General features: G+C 40.4%; 1 protein-coding gene across 1 annotated transcript in view; it reads right to left on the bottom strand.

Moving 5' to 3' along the window:
• Window positions 1–23954, bottom strand: part of LOC150064931 (phosphatidylinositol 3,4,5-trisphosphate 3-phosphatase TPTE2-like) — a 33446-nt gene extending 9492 nt beyond the window's left edge. The window contains exons 1-8 of the mRNA XM_090329284.1: window positions 23882–23954; window positions 22757–22818; window positions 20617–20697; window positions 17756–17861; window positions 13676–13764; window positions 11467–11559; window positions 8760–8830; window positions 5537–5686 (exon numbers count right to left, since the gene is read on the bottom strand). Of these exons, the coding sequence (XP_090185410.1) occupies window positions 5578–5686; window positions 8760–8830; window positions 11467–11559; window positions 13676–13764; window positions 17756–17861; window positions 20617–20697; window positions 22757–22818; window positions 23882–23954 (684 nt within the window). The 3' untranslated portion in view covers window positions 5537–5577. The remainder of the gene's footprint in view (window positions 1–5536; window positions 5687–8759; window positions 8831–11466; window positions 11560–13675; window positions 13765–17755; window positions 17862–20616; window positions 20698–22756; window positions 22819–23881) is intronic.
• Window positions 23955–24203: the final 249 nt, after the last annotated feature.

Here is a 24203-nt window from a genome sequence, read left to right as displayed (position 1 = left end):
GCAGCACTGATCTCACAAACTTGGCCAGGATTTCTGTTCTTTTTGGTTCTTTCCATCTTCTTGTTAACTGAAGATAAGAGCTTCATACCCTTTGCAAACCAAGTTCAATTTGCACTGCAATCCTCAGATCTCAGCTTTCTGGGCAGCTAGAATTACAGGTGTGAGCCATCAATGTCCTGCAAAGCCTCTCCTCTTTAGAAGTTCACTCTCAGGTATTTGTTTCACGAATGGAAACTTGATTTCCAACATCTACCATTGCAAAAGCATGTGTTAACTAATAAAAAAATTTATCAGGCACCGAAAACCTCTCACCTATTCTGTCTAACAAATCTAACTAAAAGTAGTGATTTCCTGTCAGATATTTACATTGTCATAATTCTTGGGCATGTATGCCAGGACTGAGACTTAAACTCAGGGCCTTGCATTGTCCCTGAAGTTTTTGCTCAAGACTAGTACACTAGTGGTTAATTGGAAATAAGGGTCTCATGGAATTTCATGCATAGACTGGCTTTGAACCTCGATCTTCAGATCTCGATCTCCTGAGTAGCTAGGATCACAAACATGAGCCACCAGTGTCAGGCAATTTGATTTCTCTATTTCAAATAAATGAGAGTAGCTGCTTTCTTGGGGTTAATAATTTATCAGTAATATTTTACAATCTTTTTGTACAAACTAGGACTACAATTAATTCTCAATGTGAAAACACAACAGTTGTTGATTCCAGTGACTCACAACTATAATCCTTGCTACTCCGGAGGCTGAGGATAGTGGTTCAAAGCCTACCTCAGCAGAAAAGTCCATGAGACTCACATCTCCAATTAACCAGAAGAAAAGCTAGGGGTGAAAATGTAACTCAATTAGTAGTGAACTAATGTTGAGTGAAAAAAGACAAACAAGTGCCTTAGGTCCTCAATTGGTGCCACATTAAGGAAAGAGTAGGAGGAGGGAAAGAATCAGGAGGAAAGAGAAGAAGACGGTGAGAGAGAGGGAAAGGGGGAGAGAGAGAAGGAGAAGGAGAGGGGAGAGATACAATTACTGAAATTCAAAGTCTTCTTTTCAGTTTCTCTTAGTCTGCTGCCAACCTGCACTAGCCATCTGGCTGCTTTACCTGAGTCTCCCTTCGGGAAGAACTATGTGAGAAAGAGAGTAAGAGGCCTGGGAGGTAGCTGAATCATGCCCAGAGAAGCAATCCAGCTCATTCTTGTGGACTTTGGACACGATCTTTACATTCGAATTTGACATCTTCCTACCTTAACCCAAAATATCACTCACACTATCTGCCCATATGCGTAAAGTTTCTCACTTGCCATTTACAAAATAACTGGAGCCTACCAGTAAATTTTGATCTTATCTTTATAAAGACATTACTGTAAGTTGCCAAATGTAAAAGTCTTACATCTATTTAAACCATCAAACTACAGCTGCTAAGGAAATGTACTTAACATGTAAAACACAGGAGGCCTGAGGTGTTATAAGCTGTAAGCATACTATTACACATTCTAAAGCAGCATATGAAGGCAAGGACAGTTTTATTAAAGAATTTCTATATTAGGGGAAGCATTCACTGAAATCTAGCTGTTATTTTTACAGCACATCATTAGCCAAAGATGAGTTAGTGATAACCAAGAATCATTTATGAGAAGTAAGTGTGTGTGTGTGTGTGTGTGTGTGTGTGTGTGTGTGTGTGTGTGTGTTTCTTCCTGGGAATCAAAGTCCTGGCCTTGTCCTTGTTTACCTTAGGGCTTCACCTACATTTCTATTCATGACATTTTTGGGGGGAGGGGTAGCAGTGCTGGCACTTGAGCTCAAGGCCTTTTTATTCACCTAACATGTCCATTTTTCCATGATTGCCTGAGTCAAGGATTAAAGCAGTTTTAGAATTTCAGATGTGAATTTTGTTTTTCAACTTGAAAGAGAAGCAGTAAAGGCTGGACTGTGGTTTGGAAAGAAATTGATAAGTCTTCCCCAATCCAATGTAAGTTCTGTAGTTAAGCACCCCCTGAAATTTTCATTTGATTTCAATGGAACTAATTGTACTCTGTCATGCTATCTGTGGCTGGTGGCTATTGTGTAAATGAATACAGATTGTACCACTTTCCCTATCTACCAGGGTAGCCTTCGTTCTCTCTTATGCATTTGCAAAATGTCCTCAACAAATGAATGGATAGAAAGATGGATGATGGATGGAGAAATGGATAATGAATGATTGTCTGTATGGGAGGATGGAGAGCTGAATGGACGGATGGGTGGTTATGAGGTATGAATGGATCAATAGGTCAATGCGTGAATGAACAGCCTCAAATGTGCTTAACAAGGTTGCTAGTGCGGAAATTAGTATGCAATTTCTTTTCTTTTCTTTTCTGATATTTAGTTCAATTTTTGGTAGGGCCTCTGTGTGCTAGGGAGTCTTTACCACACAGCTGTGCCCTCAGCCCAAAGCACTGCTTCCTGTCATCAAATTCCTTTGTATAATATCTTGTTGCATGGAGCAATTTGAGCATTCTTGGTGGGTGCTGAACAGCAGACATTATTCTTGGCTTGGAAATACCTACCCATTTCTTTCCAAATCCTTTCAGTCCTTACTGATCCTACTTTCAAATGGAAAAGCGAAATTCACATCTATGATCCCCAAACCAACTGAATTCCTGACTGAAGGGAGCAGGAAAAAAAATGGACATATCACGTGAGGCAATATGACTTTTTTTATTAAAAAATAATTTTATTTAACAGGAATTAAACAATGTACAGAAAGAAAAGGTGCTGGTATCAAGATCTGTTTGTGTTCCTTCCCACGGCTTTCTGGTCTTCTTCAGCCACCGTGAGGCGCTTCTGAGCCCCTTCATCAGCCTCCTTGTCTGAGCGCTCCAGGACATGGCGAGACCGAGCCTTGTCCCACTGACGCATTTGCTCCACAAAGGCATCGCGTCCCGAAGGCGCTCTCGTTCTCTCCACCCGTCCTCTGATTCTGCTTTCGGTGTCCGTTCTTCATGCTCCCCTGTCTTCCTTTTCCTTTTTTTAGAAATGTCTTCCTCTTCTTCCTCCTCCTCATCACAGTGCTTCTTCCTGGGATGTTTCCGTTTTTTACGCTTTTTCTGGAGGCTGCTCTTACTCAGAATCCCACTTTCCTCACTGCTCTCTTCACTCTCTTCCAACAACTTGTAAGATCTGTTCTTCTCTAGCAGGGCTCGAGCCTCCCCTCTGCGACCCTAGCTGGCTTTTCTACCACCGGCTTCCCTGGTACCTTGTGCCACAGCTGGATGGCGAAGTCCCGCGCGGGCGCGCTCAGGTCCAGTGCATCTTCCAGGTGCTGCAGGAACTCCTCGGCCTAGGCCTAGCGCTGCATCTTGGCCATGAGGAACCCCTGGAGGTGCCGCTGGCTCAGCCCCAGCACCAAGTGCAGCACCTCCTGCAACCTGTGCTCTGGCTCAGTCGGCTCCTCCATGGCCACTCAAGCTCTTGGCTCCCAGCCGCGCAGCCCGCAGAGCCGAGGCTGAAGCTCCAAGCTTTGGCTCTGCAGCCAAGCTGCCTCACAGGTGGGATTTAAACCCTCTCACTAACCGAACCGTCTTCCGGCACCGCCCGAGTCCAGACAGGATTTCAGAGTTATATTCTGATCCTGGATTAATTCCACCCTAAACGGGGTGGGAGCCTGGGGGTAGACTAAGGATTATGCAAATTGTCAGCGGTTTACTGTTTAGCTTTAGTTTGGTAGGGGATGCAGAGTACCTGGCTTCTTGGTGATTAAGAGTCCATCATTATGGTACCAAGTGAATAAGAAAAAATAGAGAAAGCTATTCCCTTACTGGCATGCTATCCAAGGTATTAGATTACTATGTTGGGTGTAAATCCTGAATTTGTTACTTTACTAATTTTTTGATATATCTAATTGTCCAAACTTCTAATTTCCCAGGAAAATAGAAGTAATGATAGCACTTGAATTATGAGGACTAAATGAATTTACTATTGAAGAGCTTCTAGGCAGTGCGATTTATTATGATTGGGCTCCATAAATGTTACTATTTTTAGAATTATCATGAATAACTCTCTAAAGTAGCTACCGAAGTATACTAATAACTTTGCTCTTCTATGATATTGAAAAGTCTATTTTCCTTTTTAAAATTTGTGTGTGCATGTGTGCATATGTATGTATGTGTGTGTGAGAGAGAAAGAGAGAGCAAAAGAGAGAGAGAGAGAGAGGGAGAGAGAGAAAAAGAGAGAGAGAGAGAGAGAGAGAGGGAGACAGAGAGAGAGACAGGGAGGGAGAGAGAGGGGGAGAGCCCATACATGCGGGAATGTACCTGGGTATGTGCCCATTATGTGCTTGAACTCAGGGCCAGGGCACTGTCATGAGCTTTTTGGCTCTAGTGTAGTGTTCTACCACTTAATCCACTTCTTACTTTTTTGGGGACGTGATTAACTGGACATCTGAATCACATACATTCCTGACCAGGCAGTCTTTGAACTGGGATCCTCAAATCTTAGCCTTCTGAGTAGCTAGGATTACAGGCATGAGGCATTATCTCCCAGTTGAAACATCTTTGGAAAATCTTTTGTGCATTACATTTAATTAGTACATTATATTTAATTAGTGGTTTCAATCGAACATGTCACTTTCTGAGTGCAATGCATGTTGATCCATGCCACGCCTTCAATCATTTTTCCCAATTTCTCCCAATCTTTTCCATTTCTCAAGTTACCTAGGTCCATTTTGATATAAAATTCCTCACTCTTCCTCTCTCTCTGGATCAATCTGATGTAGGGCATCTGAGCTGTTTCCTTAACATGGTTGTATAGTAATTAGTGCATCAATGAACATGGAGGTATATATATATATATGTATATATATATGTATATATATATATATCTTTATTGTATACTGACTTTCAGTCTTTTGGATAAATTCCCAAGAGGGTTACTGCTGGAACATAAGTAGTTCTAAATACCTATCTTACCTGAAAACTCTTTAAAATTTAAAGAGCTTGTAACATAGTGTATTGGAAATAAATTATTTTCACTATAGACTATTAGAGGTAGAATGATGTAAATTATATGCATATTTTTCTAGCAGTACTTTTTTATTTTTCTACTGGTCATGGGGTTTGAACTCTGGGCCTGGGCACTATCCCTTTGCTCTTCAGCTCAAGGCTATTGCCCTGGCCCTTGAGCCAGGGGCCACTTCCGGTTTTCCTAGTGGTTAATTGGAGATAACAGTCTCATGGTATTTAGTACCCTGGCTGGCTTTGAACCCAGATCCTCAGATCTCATCCTCTTGTGTAGCTAGGATTACAGGAGTGAGCCACCACTCCTGGCTTTTTTGTAGCAATTCTGAAAAATGGATACACAGGGAAGAAAGAAAATGAGTTGAGAGAAGAAGGCCAGTAGTTGTGGAGACATACAATTGGTAAATTCATAAACTAGCCAATTCAAGATTATGATGTATGTACATATGTATACATGCATTGATGAGTTCATAGAAACATACACACTCTGAAGACAGGTTACTATTACCAATATATAATTTATTTAATAAACATACAGAAAATTTAAACAGTGATGGGTATAAAGATAGTGTGTTTGTCACTGAAAGACTTCTTCAAAGAATATATCTACAGCAAAGTCTGGACGATATATGTTCCATGTCTTTTCTTTATGTGGATTGTCCAGGTCAGCTCGTGTTAAATAAAGTCTAAGGACAGGAAAAAAAGTCATTACATTTTCTTTTAGGGCTTACAGTATGTGATTGTAGTTCTTAATGTACTATGTTATTTCTCTTCTCGTTTTTTTGCCCTTATGGTTTTTCTCATGTTGTTACTGTGTGTGACTTGCTACCTGGTATATTGTATACACATTTATTTGTTTATTTGAAACAGGGAAGGGATGGGGGGAAAAGAGAGGACTGGGAGGTGGAGGAGGGGACAAAAGCATGAGAAGGGGTACAATTATATGAGAAGTAATGCACCTACTACCTGACGAATATAACTATAATCCATCTTTACATTCTCCCGACATTAAAAAAAGAACAATAAAACCAAAACAGAATAGTCATCCAATAGCACACCCTTGTTTACAAAGAGACTTGCTGGCTGCAACCAGGATTTAAGTCCTACTTGTCTTCACTACTTAGCCCATTCTGCCTCTTTGGAATGACATAAAAGACCTTAATCTTCAGAAACAAATTGATCAGTCACAACATGCCTGTTAGAGAATTACTGACACCCACATTGAGCATATTATCTAAGTGTTTTGTAAAACTTTTTAAATTTCATTTGTCAGGTAGTAGGAGGTGCAGGTCTTCTCACACATTAATACACCTTCTCATGTGTTTCTCCCTGTTTCCCTCCACCCACCCCCTTCCAATCATGTTGTTTCACCCCTTTCCCTACTTCAAATAAACAAACAAACATATATTCTAAGTGTTTATAATTAACAAAAGTTACCAAGGGGCTGGGAGTTTGGCCTAGTGTAAGAGTGTTTGCCTAGCATGCATGAAGACCCAGGATCAATGACTCAGTACCACATACATAGGAAAAGCTGACAGTGGTGCTGTGGATCAAGTGGTAGGACTCTAGCCTTGAGAAGGCCAAAGAACAGTGCAGAAGCCATGAGTTCAAGCCCCAGGACTGTCACAATAATTACCAAGACATAATTGGGTGTATAATGAAACCTCGTAATTAAATAGTGTTCTGGGTTTTTTTTTTGTATTTGTCTTTGTTTACATTAATGTCAGTAGTGGGGTTTCTACTCACGACCTTGAGTTCTCAATAAACTTTCTCTGCTCAAGCTGACCCTCTCTTACTTGAGCTCCAGTTGCATTTCTGATTTTTCAAGGACTCATTGGAGATAAGTGTGACATAGACATGCCTGCCCAGGCTAGCTTCAAACTGTTCCTCAGATCTCAGCCTCCTGTGTAGCTAGAATGACAGGTCACTGAGCCACCAGTGCCCAGCTATATCGCCCTGAATCGGTGAAATGATGTTTTTGTCTAAGCCACAATCTCATCAGTGTAAAAAAGATTTATCAAGGGCCGGGAGTTTGGCCTAGTGGTTAAAGTGCTTGCCTAGCATGTATGAAGACCCGGGTTCGATTCCTCGGTACCACATACATAGAAAAAAGCCGGAATTGGGCCGGGAGTTTGGCCTAGTGGTTAAAGTGCTTGCCTAGCATGCATGAAGACCCAGGTTCGATTCCTTGGTACCACATACGTACAAAAAAGCCAGAAATGGTGCTGAGGCTCAAGTGGTAGAGCTCTAGCCTTGAGAAAGTCCAAGGACAGTGCTCAGGCCCCGAGCTCAAGCCCAGGACTGGCAAAAAAAAAAAAAAAAGAAAAAAGCCGGAAGTGGTGCTGAGGCTCAAGTGGTAGAACTCTAGCCTTGAGAAAGTCCAAGGACAGTGCTCAGGCCCTGAGCTCAAGCCCAGGACTGGCAAAAAAAAAAGATTTATCAAGCAAGGAAAAAATGATACCAATTTTCCAGAAATGACTACAAAAAGGAGGATCCAATGTTCTTATAATCTCCAATGAGATGATGGTGCTGGAAAGGACAAAGCTATCCTTTAGCAAGAACCAGTTTGACAAGAAGCAACAAGTAAACACCCTGCCTTTGTCGAGGACTTTGCTCAAGAGACAGCTGGACACGTAGGAAAATTGATAGAATTTTTCCTTTAAATGTAGAGTTTACTCTTTCCAAAATCAAATTGTATGTGTTACAAATCTGTAGAAATGAGGCTTTCTTGCTGCTGTCTTAATAGATTTGAGGTATTATCAGGCCCAGTTCAGATTTCAAGAGAAGTCTGGCACTGGATGTAACCAATACTATCCAGCACCTCTTCTGGCTTTTTCTATGTATGTGGTAACGAGGAATCAAACCTGGGTCTTTGTGCATGTTAGACAAGCACTCTACCACTAGGGCAAACTCATGGCCCAAGGTCTTCATTCTCCTCCCCGCCCCCCCCCCTCTCTCTCTCCCTCTTGGTGGGTCATGGGGCCTGAGTGTTGTCCCTGAGCTCTACAATCCAAGAATAACACTCTACCCTTAACCCAACCCCTATTTCCCTTTTCTAGAGGTTAATTGGAGATAAGAGTCTCAGGTCCTTTAGTGCCCAGGGTGGCTTTGAGCCTTAATCTTTTGATCAGGCTCTTGAGTAGCTAGGATAATAGGCCTGAGCCACCTCCCCCAGCTCCAAGGTCTTCATATCTATCCTCACAGTTTTATGAGGACATGGCAACAGTCATTTCTGCCTTGATGTGAATGATCTAGAAAGTGTTTTTCTTTTTACCACCACAGGTCAATACTCCTGAAAACTGAGTCTTTGTAGGTTCAGGAATGAGTTTCTAGATAAAGTAGTAGGTTCTTAGCAATAATACATCATTCAGTTATGAGGAAACCTTTTCAAAGGGGAGGTTAACCAAACAATGCTTTTGAAATTGTTAATACTTCTCAGGCCTTAAAACTTCTGTCCTACATGGAAATGTGCTTACAGCAGAAGAAAGCCAGCTAAAGCCTCCCTAGACTAATCCCACAATCATGACCCAATAAAGTGACATCCACTTAGACCTTTCTATATTCCAGGAACCGGGTAGATGTACACTTCCTGAGAGAACTTGATCATTATTATGATCTGGGTAATTGCCTCTTCACTGACACATTGCCTTATGGTAGGGGATAGGAAATGTTTGCTTAAGCAATTCTTTATTTTTGTAGAAAATGAGCTTAGTATAGTAGGCAAAGGAATTGCCAATCTGTCTTACAATCTGTCCTTACCTGTTTTTCTCTATGAGAGATGTATGGAACCACATGAAGAATGCGCAGTCATCATAATAGTTTGGAAGCTTCTAAAAACACATGATTAAAGAAAGAGGTGATTTGTATAATAAAATGGATACCAAAAACTAATAATTGCATTGGGGTTGACGTTCCTTCCTTCTGCCTTTTTGTGTACATCAATTGCAACATCCTATCTATTACAATGTACTCAGAGGCTTGAAGAGAATACTTTTTCATTAAAAATATAAAGGATCAAAATTACTACAATGAAATAGAAAACAAGTGTTCAGTTGGATTTCATTAAAAGACATAATCAGGGTGAAAAAATATAGCACCAAAATAGAGGGAAACATAGGCATATTTTGTATCTGGATGGGATCTTGTATTCACAATATTTTTAATTCAAAAACTAATGTCTGAAAAACAAAAGCAGATGCAACAAACACCAAGGGTTTGAGCATATACTTCAGTTAGTCAGAGAGTATACCCCAAAGGTGGCAAGCAAATTCAGAGCAGAGCTGGACTTCTACTGTCTCACCCACTAGGATCACCAACAAAATTCAGCAAAACCACAGACCACTGGAGTCCTCAGACCTTGCTGACACAAATGCCAAATGGGAAAGCAATGGTAGAAAAGCGTCTGTGGGTTTCTCAATAAGTTAAACATAGAATGACCATTTGGCACCAATTCAACTTCAGGGATGTTTTTATATGATTAATATAGACAATGATCTCTCAATCTGATTAGAACACCACTAAAGAATCAACTAAAGACCTATGTTTAGACACACACACACACACACACACACACACACACACACACACACACACACACCAAACATACTGTGGTGAATTCTTCATCCTTTCTGTTTGCTCTGCTTTCATTTTGACTCTGTTAGGCTGGAATACCAGAAGCAGGGCACAGCCACCCCCAACAGTTTCCAGTCTCTGCTACCTCTCAGTTCCTCAGTGGGAATGAGCTAGACACTTGTCTCATGCACCCATTTTCTAGTGATCACCTGTCTATGTGAAAGCAGATACAATGCACTTGACCTAGTGACTCCATACTACCAGGGACCTCTGAAGATATGTCATAGTGACTACTTGTGTTACAGCACCTTGGACCACATTGAAACCTCCCATGGAAAACCTGCTAAGGTCACACCTGGCCCCCAAGAGAATGTTATTTGCTTCTAAGGTTGCCTTGTGTCCCTCTACTGGTCAGGTATCAGTTTCCCCTGGATGGCTCCCCTCCATCCACTGGCCCTGCAAGATGTGCTGCCTTTCCCTTCTCTGTCATAAACTGCTTCTCTTATTCACTGTGTTGTGTTTTCATGCTTTGTTGGTGACTTATGTAATAAGCATATACAACCTGCTCTATTCAGGGTTTTCCTAGAGTGATTAATTTGGTAGAAAGTCAGACAGCAGATATAGGTCATCTGTCAGTACAAACAAGCTTCCTGTGAGGAGCATCCATGGTCACCAGTGGGCCAATTAGACATGAAGCCACTCCCCACCAGGGTAAACAATCATCCTGTGAAAGACACACTGTACAGCATCCACAGCCATTTCACCTGGAGCTCCATCACAACAAAGCTGGAATGTATGGTCCTGTCCAGAGACAGAGTCCTTGAGAGTCAGCCCAAAGTCCTAGTACTCACATCTATTTCCATAACTGACAGCTAGTTTGAATAATTAGGCATCAATATTGGTGATGGCTAGCTACACAAGAAGCTGAGATCTGGAGGATCAAAGTCAGCCATGGCAAAAAGTAAAGTATTGTTTCCACGTTAACCAGCAAACAAACAGGCTGGAGGCATGACTCGAATGATAGATGTTTAGCCAAGCAAGTAAACCAAGCAAAAATTCAAACCAAAGTATGGCCAAAAACAAAACAAACCAGTAATCAATAATTTCCTCATTTTTCACAAGCATGCCATCCCATCTTAACCCTTAATAATCACAAAACTAGCTCTCATCAAGACCCCCTGCACCAGGGAAAAAAACCACAGTGTTTGTTTAGAGACACTAGCTAAGCAAGAATTCACAGTGGTTCTGTTATCCAAGGGGAAACATTGAAATGGAGAGACTTCCCAGGTGGTCACTTGCTTCAACATTCACATTCACATCTCAGAACCTAAGACTGCTCAGCAGTGAGCAAGCAGGTAATGAAGGAGAGCATACAGAACACATGGAAGTTCTTACTGAGAGTAGGAATAGATGATTTCATAGAAAATCATTATAGTCATATATGACACTCAGACATGACATGTACGGCTGATCCATTAAAATTACACAGTCATACTAATGATAGCAAGTCAATAGATAATTATGGACAGGAAAGTAAAATCTCCCTCACATTTGGTAGACACACTGATCACGACGTGTTTAAAAGATAGACAACATAACTGTAATTACTCTTATGGAAAGCCAACAATGTCGGGTTCTTTTTAGCATCTTTGCTTTCATACTTTTCTCATTTGATAAGTAACAGATATCAAGTGCTTACAATTCAGAAGAAAGTGATCAGAAATATTTTAAATATATACAAGAAATCCTGATGACTTTGTTTTGTGTTTTCCTCCCCTTCCCGAGACATGCATTTTTATCTGTCCTTTATATTTTAGGGAACTGCAGCAAAGGAAATTTCAAACCCAGACCAAACAAAAGAGCATACAATCATGCAGGATACTTGAGGACTCACCGAAGAAGAAAATTTTACTTTTATATCATCACATAAGTCCGGACAGTTGGGCACCAAAAAGATTGCTCTATTGGTATCAATATCATGGACAACCTGTTAATGAACACATGGCATTAGGAACTCAAAGTGTTGCCAGCGATTAGTATTCTTTTTCACTCATGAAATCATCCTTAATTCATTATATACTCATAATTTCATAGCTCAGTAATTTCATATAGAAAATAGCAGTATTTTTTTTTCTGAAGTGGTAAAGGTACTGGGCTCCAAATGTTTGATAGCTATCTTAAGACTACACTTGAGAAGCAAAGTATTCATTTTTGACAAGTGTCTTTTTGTTTATTGTAATGTATAGAGGGATTACAGTTATATTCACCAGATAGTAGGTGTCTTACTTCTCACACATTGATACCACCTCTCATGGTTTTGTCCCCATTTTCCTCCCCCAACACCTCTCCCAATCATATTGTTGCCCCACTTCTCTTTCCTATTTTAAATAATCAAATAAACATACATACAATATACCAGGTCACAAAGTCAGATACAGTAACAATATGAGATTAACCAGAAGGAAACTAAACAGAAGAGGAATAACAGAGTGCATTAAGAGCCACAATCACACAAGATAAAGCTCTTGTTTCAATATCCTAGAGATCCTTTCATTTAGTCTCATCCTATATGACCAGGAGTTTCTAATGTAATACACATGACTGTTCTATGTGAATCATCCGATTTTTATATTCTTTTAAGGATGCACTTTAACTTCAGTCTGAAACAGTATATTGATGTTCAAGAAGCAATGAATAATTGACCCCACTTTCATGACAAATATTATGTTGCTGATGAGGTCAATGAGCCATTCCAGTGAATGGAATGACCACAAACAGGTCAAGTTTGGGGATTAACAACTATGAAATCATCCCATGTATTACTCTGATATTCATATACCATCATAGAATAAGAAGAAAGCTATGCTAGGCTTCAAGAAACATACCCACAGAAGACTCTCACATGATTTTCAAGTTTTCAGGAAGTTTTCTACATACAGAACAATATGAAAATAATATATTGTTTTCAAGCTTTATAAGGAAGTGTGCAAGTGTGTCCTATGGGAGGGCAGTATACAGCAGAAAGTTTGAATAACAAAGCATATTCTAGAAAGTAGAATTTCAGTTGGTCATTGGAGGATTTTAATAAAGGAGGAATAATATAGGCCTGAGAAGAGAAACCAGCAAAAATATCAATGAAACTGAGAATTTTATTCCATGTGCCAAACAGATGAGTCAGTCTTCTCTAATGGGAATTTGTAGGTCCAGATATTGATGGAAATAGCTTGGCTACACTAGGGTTGTTATGGATTCAGAGCTTAAAATCCAGGAAAATAAGAATAAATGTGGGCTAAGAATTGATGGGATCAGTGTCCCATGTGACAAAGTGGTTTGAAAATGGTCACTTTTTACACTGATTTGATAACTCATAGATTAGAGATTAAATTCAAATATATTACCTAAACCTCACAACACACTACACTTGTGTGCATGTACAGAAGTTACAACAGGAACCTGGGAATCATTCTGAAAGCTTCCTTTGGGATTAAAAAGGAAATTAGCCAATTTCTCCTGGAAAAGGTGCACAGTCTTGAGAATTTCTTGAACATTTCAGAAATGGCTGTGGGTAAAGAGGCATCTCCTCAGTCCATATGCTGTCTCTACTGCTCTCAAGATGACATCCAACAAAACGTCTCAATGACAGTCACTGAGCCCATTGCTGAGTGGACAGATTCTGCATCACTCTTTGAACCTATGACTTTCCACTTCCACAAGTGCCAAGGTGACCTTCAAGAACACTGCATTTGAGAATGAGAGCTTTGTAATAAATGATCAAAATGATCAAAAGGAAGATCATATGGCAAATACTGACATGATGTATGCATTTAAAGCCTCGAGTAATTCCTGGGGACATTCTTAGCATTTGTGGGCACAAGTGAATTCGAAGCAGCACTAAACTGAAGCACAGTTTGACAATATCTTTCAGAAACTGTTTGGAACAAGGCTCTGCTTTGCATCTGAACTAAGCAATGCCAACTGGAATGGTGACAGAGGGCAAGAGCTGTCTCTTTTTGGTGAATGTTACTTTGGGGAAGACCATCATGCCACTTGACTGGGAGCTTTGACACAAACATGAGAATTCTCATTCATGAGCTTTGGCTCACCGTGCAGGTTTGGCGAGTACAAGTAAATACAGTCTTGTGCTGCATTATTATTTCAATTTTCAGGTCTGCTCCATTACCTTCTCCTACTCCTGCATAAAAGTGAAAAAGAAAACGTGTATGTTTGTTAGAGTACAGAGCAAAATGTCTTGCCAGTTAACTCAATGGAGAATAAAGAGAGAAAATATTGGCCTACTAAGGTTGTGGGTTTAGTTAATCATTTGATCTTGCATAGAATTTGTCCTTTACAAATGGTTTCTGCCTCTTAAAGCAGTTCACAATATTGCAAAGAAAGACAAAAATCATTATATCTTAATCTTCTACAAGATAAATTCTTACTACATCACCATTCCAGGAAAAAAAAACATTGGGAACTTCCAGAATTTCTTGCTTATGAAATGCTACCTTTAGAGTTCTATAATAATAATCTAAATTTAATTTTCTCTAAGTCAAATTTATAAATCAATATCAAGGATAATATTGGTCAGGTATACCCAAACATTAGAGAGAAATAGTTCTATGCCATTTTAACTTATACTTTTAGTATCTTAGGTGGTTACACAAGTGGGTTTATATTAACCAATCAGTTTATAAGTACAATATATCTTGATGGATATATCAACCCCTATCCTATCTTCTCCATTTCCCTAGGTTCATAGGATATATGTTGTTAAATATTATGGCTGCATTCCCCTATTCTCTCCACATTAATCTAAATTCCTCCTCTATATAGACATAAAAACCTATGACTCTATAGACATAGTTTTATTTCATAAATTAATGTGTTTCTATGACATACAAACCTTAGCTTCATTGTGATTAAGTTCTAAATACTAAGTCCCAGTGATTGTAAATAGAGATTGCCTCCTTGAACACTTGTATGTTAAACTTGTCATTTAAAAGATGATGTAAAAATCAACGTTAATAAATTCTTTTTTTAAAAAAAGAAAAGGTTAAAAAAAAACTAATGGGTTGTCAGCCTGACAAAATGAGTGTGCTCAGGAAAACAACCAGGGAATCATTGGGAGAATTCACCGAAGTCAGGCCTTAGGTTTAGCTTCTTTAACCAGTTTGTGCAGAAATTTGCTGGCAACCCAGCAGGAGGTGTGACATTCCATTGGAGTTACTGAGAGATGAAACTGCTGCCACATATTCTGTTCTGCCTGATTCTACCACCACCCCACAGCCGTTTCCTGAGAGGACTGGAACCAAAAACTCTTGGTGATGGGACATTCTGTGCTAAACTCAAAGTCCCCTAGTTGGTTCCAGCCATAATGGTGACTCTGGATGGGTGAATTTTCCATCCAGTGCTGAACAGCCTAGATGAGGGAGATACTAAATGGGTATGAGGACTATGGGGCCCCAGAGGAACCGTAATCCCCACTCGAGGGATATGCATCTACCGTTGACCGGTGTAGAGCATTTGCATGAGGTGCAGCTAAGACTGCGAGGAGACAACCTAAACAGCCCTCAGTCTCGGGGTCTCCTGAGGGACACGCCCAATAGCATGGAAGTTGGCATCTATGAAAACCATTCCCCCGCAAAAAGATGCTTGGCCTCAGCAGAAAGACAGATACATGAGCCAGTGGGTCTTGCTTCTTCCTCAACATTGCCTCCATTCTAGGAATCAGGGCCTCTGTCCCCCCTCTCAGGTTAACGCCTACCATAATTCAGATATTGCCTAAATCCTTGCCCCTCACTTATTTCAAGATGACGGGAGGAGATCGGGGACATTCTCCCCCTCCCTGAATTCTTACTGTAAGAATGTGCTTGCATCTTGTAAGTAGGTCACTAAGCAACACATGCCTGCTTGCGTTGATATGCAAACATCCTACTACCTGGCCTCTACCCCAAGCAAACATCCTACTACCGGACCCCCTCCCCCGAGCAGTTCCTATACCCCAATCTCTCTCCTGAAGAGGCATATAAACCCTTGTGTGAAAAATAAATTGGCAGCTTGATCAGGATGCTTGTCTTGCTGCCTTCTTCATGTCTCCTGTCCCTTTCATTCCTCCCTCTAGGTTCTTGGCCCTAGTTGATGTCCCGCTGGATGGGACACCCTTTCACTTTGGAATATTTATAATTAATTGGGGATAAGTGTTTTCTATCTGGGTTGGCTTCAAACCACAATCCTCAGTTCTCAGCCTCCTAAGTAGCTAGGATAACCAACGTGACCCCAGGGTGTGTGACCTTTTCCTCAGTTCAAATGGCCCCTCTTCCTTCAGCCTTTCCTCCAAGATCTGGTTTCAGAGTCCACAATGAAGCTTTTCCTTTCAACCTTGCCTATTTCACATTAACATGAAGCATGTCTGATTGGGTTTTCATCTTGCCTTGTTTTGGTGTCTCTTAATTTCATGGATCAAACACTGTCATCAGAAAGATTTCTGATAGAAACATGGCTTTTGCTGCACTCTCCTCTCCCTTGTTCCAGTTGTCCAACTGCTTTCTACTGATATCCTCTAGCAATAAGCCACTGAAATGCACAAGTACAATGTGCTAAGCCTTTATTTTCCTCACATTTAAACAATTTACATCACACAAAGGAATTTCATCCTTGAAAAATACAGACAAAGCTGGGCTCAGTGGCTTCCATAGTAACCATAGCTCCTTAGTGTCTGAGATCTGAGGATCAAGGTTCAAAGCCAGCCTGGGCACAAAAGGACCCGAGACTCTTATCTCCATCTAACCTCCAGAAAACAGGAAGTGGGGCTTGGCTCAAGGGTACTGCAGAGCTTAGGGACAACACCCAGGAACAGGGGTAGGGTCGTAGCCTTGAGCTGAAGAGTTCAGGTACAACTCACAGGTTGGGCTGGAAACCCATGATCCTCCCATGCACCCACCGACAAAATGCAGACAAAATGAAGTGAAAATTCTCTGTCTCACCTTCTTCTACATGTTTAGGTTTCTAGCTCTAAATAAATAACCTCTTTCACTATTTTTCTAGGCCAGCCTGGGTAAAGAGAGACTTCATCTAGGAAAAGAGTAGAGCGGCCCAAGCCTGTAGTCCCAGTTGTGGGAAGACTGAGATGGAGAACCCAGGGGAAAACTTTGGAGAACTGGGTGGTCTGTGCCAGTCTTTCCAGCAATATTGGGAAGTCTAAACTAGACAGTCTGATTTCTTGGAAACAGCACCAACTTGGCAGTTGCTAGAGGAGTCTAGTAGAAGAACAAGTTCTCCAAACCTGTTCTATGTCCATGGAGATTCAGGTGTGAGTGTCAAACAAGGGCAGTCAGGGGAATCCAAGTGCTGCCCTCTAGGAACCTTGTCTGTACTACCTAAACCTGGCCTGCAACAGAGTCTAACTTTTGTATTTGCAAGTAGCAGAGTTTGAAGTCTGGGTCTTGAACCTGCTCAGCTTGTCTAGCTGACACTCTATCACTTGAGGCATGCCCCCATTTTGCTTTTTTTGGTTGCAATTGGAGACTCAGAGTGGCTTGGGATGGCTTCAAACTGTGGTCCTCCACATGTCAGCCTTCTCAGTAAGGAGGCTTTTAGGTAAAGAGCCTTGAGAACCCCTGCATTGTAGTTGGTTTTTTAAAATCTAAGCACTTATTTGTCTTTTCTGCTCACAACCCAGCTGAATGCTAGCATATGACCTGGCCAAAGGTGGCAACAAATAAAATAAGGCATCCTGATGGAGAAGATAGTGAGGAGATGCTTAGAGGAGGAGGAAAGAGAGAAAAGACTATAGTTCTGAGAAGAAAGGGCCGCTGGAAGGACTGGCCAAGAAAATGAGGCAGGGCCAGCAATGCTGAGATGAACCATGAAGGAGAAATGAGTCTGAGAAAGAAGGACTCTACTGGGTTCTTTAATCTTCTCTTCTCCTATGAAAAAAATCTATCCTAGGTTGAGACAAGAACATCGAGAACAGAACGCAAGGGGTAGAACCTCCCCTCAAGTGGAAATGGGTAAGGGATAAGAGAGGCATCTAAGGAGAGCTGACATGGCAGCTCAAGAGGGAGAAGGTCACATGCATTGACCCTTAGCTGTGATGTAGGATCATTTGCATAACATAAGCAAAACCCTCCCAAATAGTGGATCGCACATCCTCTTGTCTTCTCCGTCCTTTCCAAAGCACTTACCTTGGATGGAGTAAATCACAAACTTCACAATTTTAAGAGGTTTTTTCACTGGCATTTCCCAGTTCAACACATTCTTCAAGATGTCAAAGTAGCGGACATAGCGACTCTGTAAAGCAACAAAAGCCTCCACTTTAGTGGGAATGCCAGATGTAAAGTCAGTATCCTAATCTCCTTCTCTTTTTCAGCTTGTGAACAGCAGTAAGAAAGGAAGACAACATTTAGAATGAGCCCTTACATTATCAACATTCTTATGTATTTTCCTCATTGTGGAAAAAGAGCCCAGCTGAGACTTGCAGACAGTAACATGGAAAGAACAAGCCCTTGCTTCTAGGCTTGCTTATGACCATGAGAACAGTGAAGGTGCTGAAACAGCGATGACAAAATCTGTTGTCATGCACTAGAGAAAGGACTATTGTTTGGGAGATAGTTCCTCATTAGGAGGAATGACATCTCCACATAGCTGCACTAGATGATTCTGTACCATTAGTGAGGGGTCCTCTAAAAGAAGAGATTCTTTATCTGCCTTTTTCTCCAATATGTTTTTTTTTTGGTAAGGGAACCTTTCAATACTCTTTGGCTCCTAGCAAGTTGCTCAAACAGGATTTCTTAGAATTCAATTTGAGAAACTCCAGATGTCTGATGATGAACCAACTGAGAAGAGTTCAGAAAGTGAACTGCCACATTTCCAATTAGCAAAAGCACTTGTACTGCATGCGAGTGGCTGATGTCTGTAATCCAAGCTACTCAGGAGGCAGAAACTGAGAGGACTGAAGAATAATGCCAGCCAGGGCTGAAAACTTTGAGATAATCCATCTCTATATACTTAGCCAGAAGTTGAGCTAGAGATCTAGCTCACCTGGTAAAGTGCCACTTGTGAAGAGTTCAAGCCTACTGAGCACCAGGCCACTGAGTTTAAGCCCCAGGATGGGCAAACAATGAAAGGGCAATAGTGAGAAAGATGCCTGAAAATGCAATAGGGCAATGCAAGATGCAATAGGGCAGTGCTGTACCACTTCGCATCTCCAACTCAGGCTGTTTTGGTTCTTCATTAGAACTAAGAATGAAAGGATTTCCTGCCAGGGCTGGCTTTGAAACACCATTCTCAAATCTCAGCCTGTATCTAGAAATACAGACAGGTGCCAGTCATCAGTGTCGGGTAGATGCTTTGCAGTTGTTGGATTTTTTTTTAAGAGTGCATATGTTGGGTGTCATGCCAAACTTCTTGTGAGGTAAAAGGACCTGATGAATAGAATTTCCTTCAAAGTAATCCTGGTTGAGGAATGAAGAGTAGGAAGGGTGACCCAGGGTTTGAGAAGAGTGGGGAAGGAATAAACAAAGCATGACTGTAGGTTGGGATGATCATTGTAGAATGCACTGTATGGTTCCATCTTTGTGTGTTAGAATTTGGATATGAAATGTGCACTTAAAAGGCTCATAGATGGAAGGCTTGATCCCCAGTATAACAGCAGCGTTCAGAGGTGGGTATGGGGAAGTAATTATATTTTGAGGCTTTTGACTTTATCCACAGATTCATTTGTTGAGGGCTTCCTAAATTTAAAGCATTAGTAGGAGGTGGGGAAAATGTTAGGAGTTGGGGCCTCATGAAAACAAAGAAGTCACTGGAAGGATGGATCATGTCGCAAACCCTTCCTTCTCCTCAGCTTCCTGGGAACCTTGAGGTGAGCAATCCTTCTCCACAATACCCGCCTCCTTGACATGATTGTTCAGTGTCAGTGTAGGCCCAAAGCAATGGGATCAAGTGGCCTTAAAGGAAATCCTGAAACTGTGAGCCCAAATGAATCTTTCCCCACTTTAAGTTCTTTGGTCAGTTATTTTTTTTTATAGTGACCAACACCCAAATCCAATATAATTGGGATTTTTCATATTTTCATAATAAAGTATTATCAGAGGAAAATAGGACAACAGTGGATAGTTTAAACAATGTTAAGAATATGGAATGAAAGAATATGATAATGTCTTCTGGAACAAGATTTGTAAAATACTTATTTTCCCAGTTCATTCTGTTTTCTTCTTTCATACTCCCATTATCTCTGTGTGTCTTTATCTCTCATTCTTGGTCTGAGGATCTCTCATTCTTTCTCTTCTCTGCACTCTTCTTTCCCCTACACTGGGGTCATCACAAAACCATCCTGGCAGTGTTCTAAAGACCTTGAATTGCTCATTGCCTTAGCAAAAACTGGTGAAGCATCCAATCTCTCTTTCTAGGGAAACCAATGGCTAGTAGATCATCTACTAGCCAGAGATCATCTTCAGGCATCAGAAAACCTTAGATATTTGACCTTCCTTTTTGGGAGGGGACTCAATTCCAGAAGCTGTAGGGAATAAAGAATAAGAAATGGAATGTGTGATGCTCTGTTGAGAACTGTTGGGAGCCAGAGTGGAATCAAACTGTACCTTGATTTGCATCAGACAATTGCTTTATTGCCTTATAGTTTTCTGGCCTTATTCTGTTTAAATGACCTGAGATTTACCATATGAATGTAACACCTGGAAGTTCCCTGGTTTCAAGAAGGGATATAAGCCTTGAGTTGAGGATAAACTGGGCTGCAGTCTTTACCTGGGCTGCAGACCTACCAACCCCATGTGTTTGTCTCTCTTCTATTTTTTCCAGTCCCTGCCCCGTATTTCAGGAACCCCAATTTGCTGCCAGTAGGCCCCAGCAGAGAACCAAGCCAGGTAGCCTATGAGGCTACAGATGTGGGCCTCCAAAGATCAGGAAATGGTTAGGAGTCACAAGTCCTCTGCCATCATTGATTGTTAAAGAAGGGTTACAGATGCGACCAGGCTAAATGTGCCACTAACATCTCCCCATAAATAACTTTGTGACAAGAGAAACTTACTTGGGAAGGAGTTTCTACTCCTTGAAACTGACTGCTCACATTTCTGTCAGTTCTGTGCTCCCCGAAGTAATCAATGCTGTCCTATAGAAAAGGGGTTAATACAATCACAGTGCTTATCTGTCCTCTTTGGACAGAGCTACTTATGAACTTTCTTAGTTACTAGCTTTTTAAGTGGCTAAGATTACAGGCACAAGTCTACAATGCCCACCTTTCCTTTGATTCTTTTAAAAATTACTTTATTATTTTTTGAAAGGTCTTTCTAGCTCCTTTGCCAAATTACTGATTAGCTCATTAGTTTTAGGGAGATGTTAATTTTTGAGCTACTTGTATATTTTGGATATTAGGACTTTGTCAGATATATTGCTGGTAAAGATCTACCAGTCTGTTGGCTGTCTTTTTAGTTTAGCACCTATGTTCTTTGCTGTGCAGAAAATTTTTATTTTGATATAATCACATTTGTCAAGTCTCTCCTACTTTCTGTGGCCTTGCCACTATTTCCAAAAAGTTCCTGCCTATGCCTATCAGTTCTAATATTTCTCCTACTCCAACTTGCAATAGTTTCAGTGTTTCAGGCCTGACGTTGAGGTCTTTAAATTCATTTGAGTTGATATTGGTGCATGGTGATAAACAAGGATCCAATTTTAATTTTCTACATATGGAAGTCCTAATACCAATTATTGAAAAGACTATATTTTTCCATCACACATTTTTATTGTGCCTAATTTCTTTATATATATATATATATATATTTTATTAAGATGCTGGAGGGGATGTGGCCAGGAGGGATCATTATTACACAGTTGGTGGGAGTGCAAACTCATTCAAGCATTATGGCAGCTCCTCAAAAGACTAAACATAGAGTTCCCCTATGACCCAGCAATTCCACTGCTTGGCATTTACCCAACCGTCCAGAAACAAGGACATACTAAAGCCACTAGCACAACGATGTTCACTGCAGCACTATTTACCATAGCAAAGATATGGAACCAACTCTGATACCCTTCGATTGATAAGTGGATGAACAACATGTGGTATTTTTACAAAATGGAATTCTATGCTGCTGTCAGAAAGAATGACATCACTCCATTTGAAAGGAAATGGAAAGACTTAGAAAAAATCATATTAAGTGAAGTAAGTCAGACTCAAAGGAACATATACTCAATGGTTTCACCTATTTGTCATAATCAGTAGAAACCTTGGGCTCTCCTAGCAGCGATTTGCAATAGAGCAAAACCTAGATACATAAGGACATACAGTATGTCGCTAAATGAAAGGACCTATAGGAAATGGAAACAAAAGCCATAAAATGAGTGATTGTTGTCCTTAATGTACTATGTTATCTCCCATTTCTTTTGCTGTCCCTTAGTTATCTCATATTTTTATAGTATTTCACTTTGTTATCTGATATATTGTACATATGCGTATTTGGTTATTTGAAATTGGATAGGAAAGGGGCAAAAACAAGACGAGGGTGGGAGTGGGGGGAGGGAAATGGGGACCAAGACTTGAGAAAGGGTATCAATGTATGTGAAGTAATGCACCTTCTATCTGGCGAAAGTAATGTAACCCTCCTATGAATTACAATAAAAATATCTTTAAAACTCATTATAAAGGTGTTGTACAGTGAGGCTACAATTACATAAGTCAGTTAATGAGGATACAGCTTTTTAGAAAACGTTGATTCTTATTTCTTAAATACAGAATTACAAAGTCATGTGTATATCCTACAACATTAAAGAAATGGTAGGAAGGAAGTAGTGGGTTGAGATGGAGGGAGGAGAATGATGAATGAGTGACCTTACTCACAATGCACTGAATTCTCAGACTGCTTTTTGAATGGCACCTACTTATAAATGGTAAAAAATATACCTTAAAATGCTGTTCTTCTTAGTAATTCTGAATTTGGACATTCCCTCGCATTTGTGTCTCACTGCTCTCACTATAGGCTTGGCCCAGAACAAGAATACAAGGGTACAAGTCCAGTAAATAACTGCATATTAAACAAGGCTGCATTAATCCAGGCTTTCACTTTCACTTAATCACCATGAGCTAAGCATTTCCTTAATATTTTACCATGAATGCTTCAGAACTAGCAAATTCAATACATATAAAAGACTAAGTATCAAAACCTTTTTCCTACCTTTGCGGTTAAAAATGTGCCAGTGGCAAGAAGTAGAATAGATATCATTGTTCCTGTTCGTCCTAGAAAAGAGCAGAAATGAGTTCAAGAAACCTTTGTTCTAGTGTAAAAATACACTCACAAATACTCATTTGGTATTGGTACTGTTTCTTCTGAAGTGTTGCTGTCTCAAAATTTCCAATTGAGAAATATTAAGACTTTATTTTTCATTAATGTAATGAAAAGAACGCTGGTCCTCATGTATAATTCCAGATTCCCAGGTGGGAAGATCAGGAAGGTTGTGATTCCAACCAGCTTAGGCAAAATAAGCAGGACCCCATTCTCAACCAGCAAGATGGGCCGGGTGCTTCACATCCACAGCCCTCATTGTGTGGGAGATATAGAAACGGGTTTCAGACTGATGCCAGCTCAGGAAAATGTAGGATACTTTATCTAAAAAAAGCATTGAAGCAAAACAGAGCTGAGCATATACCTGAAGTGAGAGAATGCTGGCCAAGCACGTGCCAGGTGCTGAGTGCAAATGCAAGCAGGAACCCACATTACCAACTAGAACTGTAGTCCCTATGTAATTGTATTATTTGAATTGTATTGTGAACATTTGCAAACATAAGAATATAGAGAGACAAGCATAATGAATACGCATATTCCTATTCCTCAGATTATGTAATTCTAAGTATTTTGCTGTAGTGTTCTTGCTCACTTTCTACCTCAGCTTACATGCCTGCTTTTCTCTCTTCTCCCTCTCTCTTTGCCTCTGCCTGTGTGTGTGTGTGTGTGTGTGTGTGTGTGATAGTGTTTTGTAGCAAATACTTTGACAATTATAGCAAATCCTTGACTTCTTCCTGCTTCAAATCACTCATCCTCTAAGTCTCTTCTGTTACTTTCTACTTATATCGTAGTTTTGTCCTACAAAATTTAAGTTTGAAAATATGTTCTTTTCTCTTTCTATATTCATCCTTAAAATCTAATTTTTAACATACCCTTTCACCTGAAAAGTACACACTTTTCATCTATTCTTTAAACATTTTTTTCCACTGGAGGAAGAACAGATTTATTATCTTCATGTACAGAGAAATCAACATTGCACATGTAACCCAGCTTAGTAGCCAATTCCTTAGCCTTTGCCTTTTCCAGCTTGCCAATTTGAGTCACATATTTTGGACTGAGGACGTGCCTTCCCAGTGAGGATGGATCTCATCGTGAGTATATGTCTTGGGAGCTTCAACTCATGAACTCCTTTGGCTTCTTTTGATCAAGAGAAGGTACTCTACCAATTCAGTCATATTACCTCTACTTCTAGCCTTTTGTTTGTTAAACAGAGACAACCATCTTAGGGATTTTTTTTTGCCTGGGTTGCCACAAATCTCACATTCCTGAGTAGCATGGGTTACCAGTGCCTGGGTGAAACTTTCACATAGGCAAAAACAAAGTATCTTAAATGCCAAGT

This window comes from Megascapheus bottae, chromosome 3, assembly GCF_031878675.1.
Source record: "Megascapheus bottae isolate mThoBot1 chromosome 3, mThoBot2.hap1, whole genome shotgun sequence".
In the NCBI taxonomy this organism is placed as follows: Eukaryota; Metazoa; Chordata; class Mammalia; order Rodentia; family Geomyidae; genus Megascapheus; species Megascapheus bottae.
Note: the sequence above shows the minus strand (reverse complement) of the source record. Positions and strands in the feature narration are given on the sequence as shown.